Source organism: Ceratotherium simum, chromosome 25 (assembly GCF_057802395.1).
Source record: "Ceratotherium simum simum isolate JZ-2026a chromosome 25, ASM5780239v1, whole genome shotgun sequence".
Lineage (NCBI taxonomy): Eukaryota > Metazoa > Chordata > Mammalia > Perissodactyla > Rhinocerotidae > Ceratotherium > Ceratotherium simum.
In genome coordinates, this window is record NC_141924.1 from 5,750,232 (window position 1) to 5,762,559 (window position 12,328).

Consider the following 12,328-nt stretch of genomic DNA (forward strand, 5'->3'; position numbering starts at 1 on the left):
CACCTGCGTACGCTCTCATCTCAGGAGCCTTAACTTAATCACAGCTGCAGAGTCCCTTCTGCTGTGCAAGGTAACAGTCACAGGCTCCCGAGAATCTCTGGGGGCCAGGACTCTGCTGACCCCACCCAGACTGCCTGGGTGGGCGGGGGGGGGGGACCCAGGCGAGTAGGCAGGGGCAGGGGGTCATGAGGGAGCCGAGCACAGGCCCCTATCAGCCTCCAACCCCCAGCCCCAACCAGTCGGTCACCCTGAGTCTTCAGCCAACCTCCTCTGGCCCCTCAGAGACCCCCATGAGGTGGTGGCAGAGGCACAGGTGTTGGAGTTAGACCTGGGCAGTCCCTGCTCTGCTCTGAGCCTCAGTGTCCTCACCTGCAGGATGGGGGCAATGAGTCCCACTTTGCAGGCTGCTGCAGGGATAAAGGAGCTCCTCCACGCCCAGGGTTGGATGGGGCCCGGCATGGGTCAGGGGGTGGTGTGCACCCCCGCCTGGGGATGGGGCACTCAGGGCCACTCAGCAGTGCTGGGAGACGTGGGTGCAGAATACTCTGTGGGGGCTGGGCCGGCGGCCCCGTCCAGGACCAGGGGAGCACAGACAACGAGGCAGGCAGCAGCCTCAGGGGTCTTACACCAACACCCACCTCCCAGGGCCCAGCGGGACAGGAACTTGCACGTGTCCCCAGGCAGTGGCTTCAAGTCAGACCTGAGTTCAGATCCCAGACCCCGACGCTAGCAGGGGATCTTGATCAAGTCCTCTCTCTCTCAGGCCTCAGTTTCCCTATCTGTAAGCTAAAGACAATCACCCCAGCCTTGGAAGCAGATTTGCGGGGAGAAGTGTCGCATACATGGTGTGGGCGCACCCTCCACCCTGCTCGGGGCCTCTGCTCTCATTTCCAGAACGCGGGGTGGGCACTGGGCTCTCCAAACCCCACGCATTTGGGCAGATCCAGGCCCGGCAAGGAGTAGGGCTCCACAATGGTTAAGATCCTCTGGCCCAGGGCCGGCCCTGTGGCTTAGCGGTTAAGTGCACGCGCTCCGCTACTGGCGGCCCGGGTTCGGATCCCGGGTGCACACCGATGCACCGCTTCTCCGGCCATGCTGAGGCCGCGTCCCACATACAGCAACTAGAAGGCTGTGCAGCTATGACATACAACTATCTACTGGGGCTTTGGGGGAAAACAATGAATAAATAAAAATTAAAAAAAAAAAAGATCCTCTGGCCCAAACACAGGTATAGGGGACTTGTGTTGGGGTTTGGGAAGCTCCCTCCCACCCCTAAGCTGGCCCCTCAACTCAAGAATGTGATCTTCCTGGAGCTGGAGGCCCCGCACACGCCTGGGGTCCAGACCCAGTGAGGCGCCAACCAGGGTTTTCTGGGGGGAATGCAGGGACAGACGGGAACATGACATGCTACGTCTGGATCCTTGAGGAAGGAGGGGATAAAGGACTCCAGGTGGGAGCAGCAGGTAAGCCTTCTAAGGGCCCCCACCTCTGCCTCTGTGGCCCCGGCACTCAGCACTCAGCCTGCACAGGGGAGAAACCCGCCCGAGGAAGCAGCAGGCACTCAGGGAACACCTTCTGACGGCTCTAGTTCACGGTCTGCACGGGAGGCCCAGCGCCCGGCCGGCCTGGCACCCACCACTCCCTCGGACATTCCCGCACACCAAAGAAGTCAACATCCACCAAGGAAGGAATGCAACGCGGCTGCGGCCAAGCCTGTTCAGCACTCGCATGTGGCGACTTATCTTCTTCCCAGCACCAAACACGACCTGGGGGGACCTCACGGTTTACTGAGTCCTTGTTTACTTCTGGACGTCCTCTATGAATGGTAAGCTCCAGGATGCAGTGCTCTGCTGACTCTGTCCTGGGCCCAGCCTAGTGCCCGTGAGTGAATGAGTGAGTGAATGACTGAATGAATGACTGGATGCCTAAGTGGGTGCATGGATTCCATTCTCACAAAAGCAAGCCATGTATTTCTGGCCCATGTCCAGAGGATGAAACAGAGACACAGAGAATTTAGGGGATGTGCCCGGGGTCACTGTAGTGTCCCCCAGAAATTCATGCCCACCTGAAACCTCAGCTCTTCTTTGGAAACAGGGTCTTTGCAGATGTAATTAGTTAAGGATCTGGAGATGAAATCATCCTGGATTTAGGGTGGGCCCTACATCCAATGACTGGTGTCTTTATGAGAGAAAGGAGAGAGAGATTTGGACAAAGAGACACAGAGAAGACCACGCGGAGACAGAGGCAGAGACTGGAGTGACGCAGCCACAGCCACGGAGCCTCCAGGAGCTGGAAGAGGCAGGAAAGCTCCTCCCTGGAGCGTCTGGAGGGAGCACCACCCCTCTGACACCTTGATTTTGGACTTCTGGCCTCTAGAACGGTGAAAGAATAAACTTCTGTTGTTTTAAGCCAAGTTTGTGGCAATCTGTTACAGTTGCCCTAGGAGACTAACGTAGTCACACGGATAAAAGGGGGTACATCTTGCACTCAAAATGAGGAGTCCCCGCTCAGCAAGGAGAGACCCGCAGACTGTCTGGACCCCGACGCTGTCATCCCGGGGCCCAGCAGGGAGCACCGCAAGGACAGGGGTGGGCAGGCAGGCAGAGCGCAGTTCCCGCTCAGGGACCTGGCAGGGGAAGGCACCTTGCCCCTCCTTGGCTCAGGCCCCCTCTCCCCGAGGAGGAGAGAGCAGGGTTCTGGCTCTGCATCCTATGTGGGCAGGTCTCCTAGTACTGTGTCCCCCTTGCACCTTTAAATGGCGGGGGGGGGTAGCAACATCTCCCTCCTGGGGCTACGATGGCGGCCAAGTGAGCCAATGAGAGGCCCAGCACATGCAGGAGTGCAGGCAGGAGCTAACGCGGGTCCAGGGGCTGGGAGCCTAGTAGGGACGAGCTGTGGGGAGGGGACGTTCCTCTGCAGGCGGCCAGGCCGAGGAGCAGAACAGCACTGAGGTTCTAAAGTTCGTTTCAATGACAAGCAGTGGAGGGGCTCAGGTGCTCTCCCCACATGCACCCCCTGAGCTCTGGGGACTCAGAGTTGGCCCGAGGGTGCCCCACCTCTGTCTGGAGATCCCCAGCAGGAGACCTCAGCTGGGGAAGGGCGGCTCACAAAGCTGCTGTCGAAAGCTCAGGAACCAGCAGACTCCTGAGGAGCCCCCCAAGCCCCGTCCCTACAGGCCCACCCCGACATGAGTTTGGGTTTGACTTCTGAGTTACAGAGGACCTAACGTCTGCCCGGCCCTGTGGTGAGGGCTTTAATACACATCATCACCTTTAATCCCTGCAACAGCCCTGTGAAGTGGGCACTCTCATTAGCCCATTTTATGGATAAAGAAATGGAGGGTCAGAGAGGTTAAGTGACTTACTTAAGGCCACGCAGCAGGGAAGAGGCAGAGCTGGGATCTGAAGTCTGTTTGGCTCCTTCCACTAAACCATGGCAGAGGAACGAGGAAGGAGATGACTTCTATCTCCTCAGTTCTTCAAGGAGAAAAAGACTCTTCCAACAGTGTGCAGTCATTGGGTCAATGAGATTCCCCACCAGTCTTTGCTTCCCTGACCCCACATCAGTCCGATAAGGAGGAATGCTCATGCCCACTGACAGATAGGGAAACTGAGGCAGACACATCCCAGCCCTCAAGCAGTTTGCAACCTGGTAGGGGACAGAGGACAGGCACGTGGATGACCGCGTCCTGCCTAGTGCACAGAGGAGGCTCTCAAGCTGGCAGCCCCCTGCCCACCACGATGCTCATGAAGCCACTGATTAACCCAATAAATGAGGGTCCATGTTGACAGCCGGGTTCCCGGTGGCCAAGACCACAGCCGGCGGAGCATCTGGCACGAGTTCACTGCCAGCTGTGTGTGGTGCGCGGGCAGCATCCACAGCCCCCCCCCCCGAACAGCCTGCCTCACTCTCTTCCTCTCCTCTCCCATTTTCCTGTTGGTGGAAATACCTATATTTGAAAAGGGCTCATGAGCAGACACGCTGGGGAATCCCACTAAATAAACCGTCTCTTTTCTGGATCCCAGCCCTGCTCTTCAAACAAAGCTGGGGGTGGGGGGCCTTCCCACGCCGCTTCTTGTCTGAGACCGCCCCGGGGGGAGGGTCGTCTAAGGAATGCCGGGCAGCTGCCGCACCCCCGACAGCTGGGAGGACGGGGGCCGCTCGAGGGAAAACCACCGCCCACCCCGCCAAAGGGACCTTCGCGCTGAGACAGGAAGCACAGCGGCAACCCACCGGCTGCGCCCGCGAGGCTCGCTGGCTCATCTGCGAAACGGGAAAAGCACTTCCTGCTCTCTTTACCCCCCAGGTTGCCACGAGCACTGGAGCGGAGACGTGGGGAGACCCCCGGGGAGGCCGGCGCGCGGGCTCCGGGCCCACTCCGCCACCCACCGGCGGGGCGCTCTGGGACCGGCCCCGGGTCCGCGGCTCGTCCCTCTGTTCCAGAAACACGTTGCACTAAACTTCCCTCCCGGGCCACCCAACTCCGGCGGAGCAAGTTCTTTGCAAACTGTGAAATGCCGCGCTGCCCAGGACACCGCTCCTCGCTGGGGGCCGGCCCCCGCCCGCGGCCCGGCTGGAGGGCCCCCCTCCCCGGCTCCGGGGCCCCGGGCCCGCGGGCGGCCGGAGGGCGCGGCCTTACCTGTTCCAGGTCGCGTTGGCGCAGGCCCGGCGCTGCTGCGTGCCCCGCTCGTCCGCGGCGGCGGCCGGCTCTCTCTTGCCCAGGTCACTGAGGCTGGGCGAACTCATGAACTTCAACCTGCGGAGAGTCCTCATGGTGACGGGCGGCCCGTGCCGCGCCCACGCGCGCGCGGCGCCGCGCCCTGCGCCACGCCGCGCCGCGGGCCCCGGCCAGCGCCGCGCCCTCTACAAGGAAGCTCGGGCGAGAGCAGGAAGCCCAGCGGCCCTCCGGGGGCCCGCCCCGGCCCCGCGCCCCCGCCCCCGGCCCCGCGCCGCCCGCCCCGCCGGGTTAATCATTCCTCCGAGCGGCCGCAGCGCGAAGCCCCAGGAGCGCGGCCGGCGGCGCGGCCCCGGCGCGAACGGAGGGCGGGGGCGGGGCCCGGGGCGGGGCCGGGCCCAGGGGGCGGCCCTGGGGGGGGGCGGATCCCGGGGGCGGGGCCAGGCCGAGGGGGCGGTCCTGGGGGCGGGGCCCGGGCCTAAGGCAGGGGGCGGGCGCGGAGGCGGGGCCTGGAGGGCGGGGCCACGAGCTGGGGGCGGGGCCGAGCCTCGGTGGCCGCAGGGTGCTCACCACCCCTCCGTCCACACCCCCGAGGTCGCGCTCCACCCCCTCCGCTCTTCCGAGGGCCACGCGTGCCCCAGGAAGCCAGCGCGCACGGCACGCACAACCCAACCCCAAGCGCCCGCCCCGCGCCGGCCACTGCGGCCACACGCGCACGGTGCTCGGCCTCGTGCCCCCTCCCGCACCCCCGCTCCTCAATCCCCCCGCAGAGTCCCCCGTCCTCGCCATCCCTCCCCACGGAGGCTGAGCCACACAGATCTCTCTAGACCCCGCCACGTGCACACAGACTCCTCGGCGGTTCTCATGAAGACTGAAGGGAGGCCTTCAGCCTCGGGCGCCTCGGGCCAGGACCCCACCCCACCCGGCCACGCCTGGCCCGGCTACCCTGACTGCCCTCCTCTGGCCTGGAGGAGTTGCCAGATTGCGGGGGTCGGGAATCAGGAGTGGCCGCCCCAGGGCAGAGCCCAGCCAGGTCTCTGGCACGGGAAAAGCAAGTGGGTCCCCTAGACCCTGTGGCTGTGGGAGAGGGACCCCAGGGAAGGGAGGGCACAGCCTCATGCTCCCTGCACGCTGCCCACAGCACTTTTGCATGCATGATCTCAGGCCAGTCCCCTTCCCTGAGGTAGGCATTCTTCTTCCCGTTTTTCCAGTTGAGGAAACTGAGGCTCAGAGTTAAAGAACTTGCCCAACATCATCCAGGCAACAAACGCAAAGCTGGGCCTAACCCAGGCCTCCTCAGCATGGGGCACAGACACCCCCCCCCCCCGCCCGCCCCTTCCATCAGACAGGGCAAGATGGCCTTGCTGTCCTGTCTCACCTCCTAGGCCTCTCCTGAAGCAATGACTGCAGAGCACATTCAGCTGTCCCCAGAGCCCCAATCCTCCCATAAACGCCTCCTTGGAGTCAGCAGGGGGAGAGGAGGGGCTGACCCTAGAATCTCAGCATGGGAGGGGGGCTCAGAGGCCCCTGCCTGGACGCTGTACAGAAGAGGGAACTGAGGCACAGAGGGTCCCCTATACCAGGGTGTGTACATCTTGGGCTCCCCCTCAATGGCAGAATCAAAGCACATGCCCCCTGGGAAAGCGTCCCACACCTCGGAGTGAGGGTGGGGCCCAGCTGCCCGCTAGCTGATAGTCTGATGAGTGTAGGCCGACATTCTCGACCCTACTAGAGACAGGAATCTGCGGCTCAGCGTGTGGGAGGCAGTGGATGGGCCTGGCTCAGCCCCCCGGGCTGGGCTTTTTCTGCTGAACGACCCAGCCCGGATGGTGTGCCGAGGCTAGGCCGAGCAGCCAATGGGCTGCTTTTGTGGCTCCGGGAGCCAGAAGAGCCCCAGGTAAGGTGTACAAGAGCCTTGCAAGGAGATGTTGTCCAGTTCAAATGAACCAGCATTTCCCGAGCACCCACTATGTACCAGACATTACCCTCATCCTAGGGAGGCAGAGTCACGATGGACAAACCCCTTGATGCTGAGCTCAAAATCCAGGGAGCAGAGACCGACTCCCAGAGCCTGCCATCCCCAAGGCTGAGACCCGCGACACCTGACAGGTGGCCCCTTCCTCGCCCCCACCTTGCCCCCACCCCGTCAAGCCCACGGTGGTTTCTCACCCCTTCAGGAACATCTCTGGACCCTGTCTGCTCTCTCCACCTCCACCATCACCTCCCCAGGCCGAGACAACAGACACCTCTTACCCACTCTCCCGGGGCCACACAGGTCACCGGACAAGCCCCTCCTCCACATGGTGGCCGGAGGATCCTTGACACACCATGCGCTCCCCTGCTTGGAGCTTGTGGGTTCCCACTGCCCTGAGGATCAAATCCAGAGCCTGGAATCCTTGGAGGGGCCTTCCCTGCCTCTCCCCTCGCTCCCCTAGCCCCTAGACTGTCTTTCAGTGACGGTCGTCTCCCCCTTCCCTGACTGCCTTCACCCTGGGTTAGGCTCAAGAATCACCCTCTGGTGATTGGGTGACTTTTTTCCATCCTGTGCCATAAGCCAGGAGGGCCGGGACCGTAGTAACTGGTTCACTACAACATTCCCACACCCAGCACACAGTAGGCTCTCAGTGAATATCTGGTTGAATGGATGGATAAACGTCGGTCTCACAGGAGGGAAGGGATTGAATTAGACCATACCGGTGCAAATGCTTTGTAAAAGGTGCCACACCGGACAGACAGATATGGAAGCACGGTAACTGCCACTGGTGTACGTGCCGCAGAGCAGAACCGTGGGGATTGGCTGGTACTCTGGGGGGACCGGGTGAGAGAGGGGTTCCCATGGAGCAGGCTCTCTGGGGAGAGGGCCGGCTGGCTCTGCTCAGCACACTCGGGTGGGAAGAGCTCGGGCTGGCAGGTCCCGGCTGGCGGGAGGGGCTGGCTGGATGCCAGAGGGAGGCTGGACCGCTCTGGATAGGAAATTTGAGGGAAAATGGGAGGTGCATGGTGAGGGCAGCCCAAGCTGGGAGGCAGGAGGAAGGGAGAAAGGAAGGGGCTGGGAGGGGGTCTTGGTGGAAAGGGGGCTGGGGATGCAGCGGGGGCTGGGAGAAGTGAGCAGCAAGAATTCCGGAGGTGGGAATGGCCGAGGGCTTTAAAAGCCCTGTAGTCCGTTAAGGAATCAGCTGTAACCGCCCCCTGGCCCCAGCTGCAGACCTCTGCAAAATCCGTCTACACCCACGGCCCAGTGCGGGGGTGCAGCGGAGACTAGGAGGTAAAGGTGCTCCCCCTGTGTTTGGGCTGGTGACAGGCAGAGGGGGTGGGGATGGGGTCTTGACACCCAGGGGAGCAGGCAGCCCCCGGGGCTGGAATCTGAGGCAGAGGCCAGGAGGAGACAAAACCGTCACAATCCCCCAGGGCAGGGGGCAACTGGGTGGCCTACAGGCAGATCCAGCCCCATATGTGCTCCGCACAGCCTGCAGCGTGGGGGGAAAAAACTGCATGCAGCCAAAGTTTTACAATGGAGAGACTGACATAAAAATCCTGATTTCTGGCTTCCTGGGAAGCATCAGATGACCAGGCATCCTGGGCCTGAGGCCCCACGTGATGGCCCTTGCTGAGCGGCTGCGCCCGCAGGGGCTCCAGGTGCCCACCGGGCCCTCCACTCACTTATGGGGCCTTCCAGGCCCAATAAGGGGTTGGGGATTGAGCAACTGTACTGGGGGCGTGGCCCTGGGCAGGGCCTGTGCCTGGACTCAGGGAAGGGAAATGCCCTCTATCAAAGGGAGTGGAGACTAGGGGGACCCATTCATGCGTCCCCAAAGCTGCCAGAGTGACCTTGCTCCAAGAACTGCACCAGGCCTGATGGCATCATCCACATCCTCTCCTCACCCGGGAACCAAACTTCATTCCAGACTCCCCCGACCAGCGGGGTGTCACAAGCTGGTACAAGACCCTGGTCCCCAAGGGGGACCTAGCTATCCCCAGGGCTTGTCCTTCTGATGGGAGAGGGAGCCCTCGGCGGGGCAGCCAGAACTGGGGTTCACCCAACCCTGCCACCAAGTCAGGTGACCTCTAGGGCCTCAGTGCCCATCTGTAAGATGGATGTGGTCCAGGGTTGGGGGCCTCTGCCTCCCCCGACAAGCTGCCATGGGTGAGTTTGAGGGGCAGGGAAAATGAGAATCCATAAAGCCCTTTAAAGACCACATGCTCCCTCTAGACATGGCTGGAGACAGTGACCCAGGTGTCTTTGATCCCTGTGGTTCAACTGTGCCGCGGGGCTGGACCTGAGGTTTCGTCTTCACAGGCACAGTGCTGGGTACAGCAATGACCTTCAGGACGGGCCTGGCCCCTGCTGGGAACCCGGGAATCAGGATCTTGGAGGGCAGGGCCTGAGGATTGCCATCGAGCATCTCAGGGGCTCTGACGGTACCCTGGGCTCTGCAGAACCCTGAGCGCGGCTCAGCCCTTCACTTCAGACGGACAGGCTGACGCCCAGGACGGAGGGGACTGCAGTCAGTCAGTGCCGCTCTGGAACCCAGGACTGGGGACTTCCACCGGATGAATTCACCAGCTGTGTGTCACCAGCCCATACGGTGGGGAGCAGTCAGCGCCCCCCAAGTGACCAGGTGGGGAGAGGGCCCTGGGCCCAGGGAACGACAGAGAGGCAGGGCAGAGGGGCGGCCACTTTAGACATACTGCCCCCTCTAGTCCTCAAGAGGATGCCAGGCAGGAGTTACAGAGAGAGAAACTGAGGCTGGGAGGCCGAGGCCCATGCCCCAAGTCAGAGTCAGCAGGTGGCAGAGCCGAAGCTGAGCCAGGCCAGCAGAGTGGGCGAGAGACCGCCGCCAGCCCTGTCATCCCCGCTGGCCCTGACCTCAGCCCTGCCCACTCCAGGTGCTGCCACCTCCGAGGGGCACTTCTGCCCCCTGGTGGCGAGGCCTGGCGCTCCCCCAAAGCTGACTGGGAGAGTCCCTCCTGCTCGCTGGGGAACCCCTGGGTCCCTGGGCTCTGCACCCTGGGGTCCTGGACACCCATGGAGGGGCTCAGCAATGTGCTGGGCAGGGGGAGGCGTGGGGGGAGTGCTGGGCTCATCCCATCCCTTCTCTGGGGTGGACAGGGATGGTGACACGCCTGCCCCACGAGCGGGTGCGTCAGGACGAGACAATTCACGCAGTCATGAGGGGCATGCCAAGGGCTTGGTCACTGCTGGCTGTTACCGTCTCACGGCAGAAAGCGATTCCCAGTTGGGGCCGCCGACGCCAGGTGAGTCACCCTTGGTGACTCCAGCATCGACTGGGATCAGGCTGCTCATCTCTGAGGGCTTTGCAATGCACCAGTTCTCAGTGACCATCCCGAGGCCAGACAACCGGTTATCGTCCAAGGCTGGAAGGGCATCGGGCCCATCTGGAGCGAAATCCGTTGTGTTTCATGAACGGGGGGACCTCACAGAGGCTGGTACCAAGCCTGGGGTGGGGGCACCAACACCCCAAATCCTCAAATTGGTCCAGAGGAAATGGCCTCTCTGGTGGCCTCAGAGCGAGGATCAACTATTATTATTCCCATTTCTCAGATGGGAAAACTGAGGCAGAGTGGGGTGAAGCTGCTTGCTCAAGGGCTGTGGGCTAGAAAGTGGTGGCACTGGGACACTGTACTTCTGTGAGATCAAGTCCACCTCCATGGTGCTTTAATACACACCACAGACACATTTATTGAGCATCTACTGTATGCCAGGCACTGTTCTAGGTTGGGAACACAGCAGGAGACAAGAACGATGGGGTCTCTCCATCCAGCACCTCCTAACATCGTCACGTCTGCCTGGGCCCTTGCGCAGCCTGGCGGGTCGAAGACAGGCCATCCTCCCTCACAGCTCCTCTCCACCAGCCAAGCCCCCACCCCGCCCACTGCCACCAGGACCCCATCAGGACCCTTCCCCATGGTGGTGGCCTCCATCATCTGCTCACAGGACACCCCCACCTCTAGCTCTGGATCCCAGGTCTAGGGGCGCGTGAGCGGGTTCCGATCAGCAGAGGCCCCTCGTCTTAGACACAATAACCCCACACATGCATCCAAGTGAGACTCTTGCTCCCAGCCTCAGTTTCCCATCTGTAAGTTAGGTCTGGAACAGCCAGTCCCCAAGGCCCCTCCCTGGCACGGGCTTTATAACCCTGACTCTGGTCTATAAATAGTGCCTGGTGGCACACCGAGGGTATTGGCAGAGCAGGAGCCTGGCACGGCCGAAATTCCAGGCTTTACAATCCCCCAAAGCCGGGTCTGCTCCCCGCTCAGCCATCTCCCCATCAAGCCCCTCAGCCTCCCTGGGCCTTTTCTCCTCCATGGAATGTACCTCCCAGCATGAGCACGAGGACCGAATGAGAGCAGAGGTCACAGCCGATGCTTGGGTATGGTGCAGCATCCGCCCTTTAGTTTCCATGGCAACTCCACAAGGAGGCAGCTGCTCCCGTCACCCCAGGTTACAGGTGAGCCAGCCGGGGCCCTGAAAGGTTAGGTGACTGGCCCAAGGTCACACGGCTGGGCCAGGATTCAAACCCAGCCCACCTGGGTTCAGCTTCGGTGCGCTCACAACCTCCTACGCTACTGAGGACGGCGCGTGTCTGCCGGCACCCGGCACAGGGCAGCCCCTGAATAAACAGCAGCCGCCGTGTCTTTTCTCTAATCAACATCACGGATAGAGGCCACGCTGGCAGAGAGCAGGGGGAGAGCTGGGCCATCACCACCCCCGCAGCCTCCTGTCCGGAGAACGACCCTGCCCGCCTGGTCCAGCACCGCATGCTCGATCTGGAGACAGAGAGAGCAATCTGCCTGTGGGGCTGAGTCTGGGGGTGTCCACACTGCTCACCTGCTGTGGGTAGAGCTGTGTCCCCCAAAAAGACGTGTTGAAGTCCTGACCCCTGGAACCTGTGAATGGGACCTTATGTGGAATGGGTCTTTACAGGTCTGATAAGTTGAGAGTAGACCATCCTGGAGTAGGGTGGGCCCTAAATCCCATGACTGATGTCCTGATAAGAAGGCCGTGTGAGGACACAGAGACGGAGACAGGGAATACGGCAACATGGAGACGGAGGCAGGAATTGGAGGGATGTAGCTACAAGCCAAGGAACGCCAGCAGCCACCAGAAGCCGGGAGAGACAAGGGAGGATTCTTGCCCCGCTGACGCCTTGATTTTAGACTGCTCGCCTGCAGAACCGTGAGAAATAAGCTTCTGTTTTAAGCCCCCCAGTTTGTGGTAAGTGGTCATGGCAGCCCTAGGCCACTAGTATGTCGCCTTTCCCCAAACAGAGGCTGCACCCCCCAGGCCCTGGCTTTGGCCTCCACATCCAGGAAGCCCCACGCCACATGTGGAAAGGTCCGGCCCCAACACTCGGCAAGGTGGAGACAGCTTCATTCCCTACTCCTGCTCTCTCCAGCGGGAACACACAAACCCCAGGAGATGGGGGTGAGCAGTGACTTCTCCCCAAGGCATCGCGGCTCTGGCCCCTGACGGCCAACAGCGTGCTGCACCATGCCCACCCAGTACCGGCTGCTCCCCAGGCGTTTCCTGACCTGAGTATCTGCAGCCACCCTGTGAGGCAGGCCCGTTACCACCCCACTGTGCAGACACGTAGACTGAGGCCACACAGGACGGAGCTGGATGGACTGGGG

At 61.9% G+C, this 12,328-nt stretch overlaps 1 protein-coding gene across 2 annotated transcripts in view; it reads right to left on the reverse strand.

Annotated features, from left to right (window-relative positions):
- Positions 1-4,934, reverse strand: part of PRR5 (proline rich 5) — a 29,859-nt gene extending 24,925 nt beyond the window's left edge. Inside the window, exon 1 of one of the 2 annotated variants that reach the window (XM_087448761.1) lies at positions 4,640-4,934. In XM_087448761.1, coding sequence (XP_087304887.1) covers positions 4,640-4,773 — 134 coding nt within the window. In that variant the 5' untranslated portion in view covers positions 4,774-4,934. The remainder of the gene's footprint in view (positions 1-4,639) is intronic. The other variant, XM_004437973.3, reaches the window with a different exon arrangement.
- Between the last annotated feature and the right edge of the window lie 7,394 nt (positions 4,935-12,328).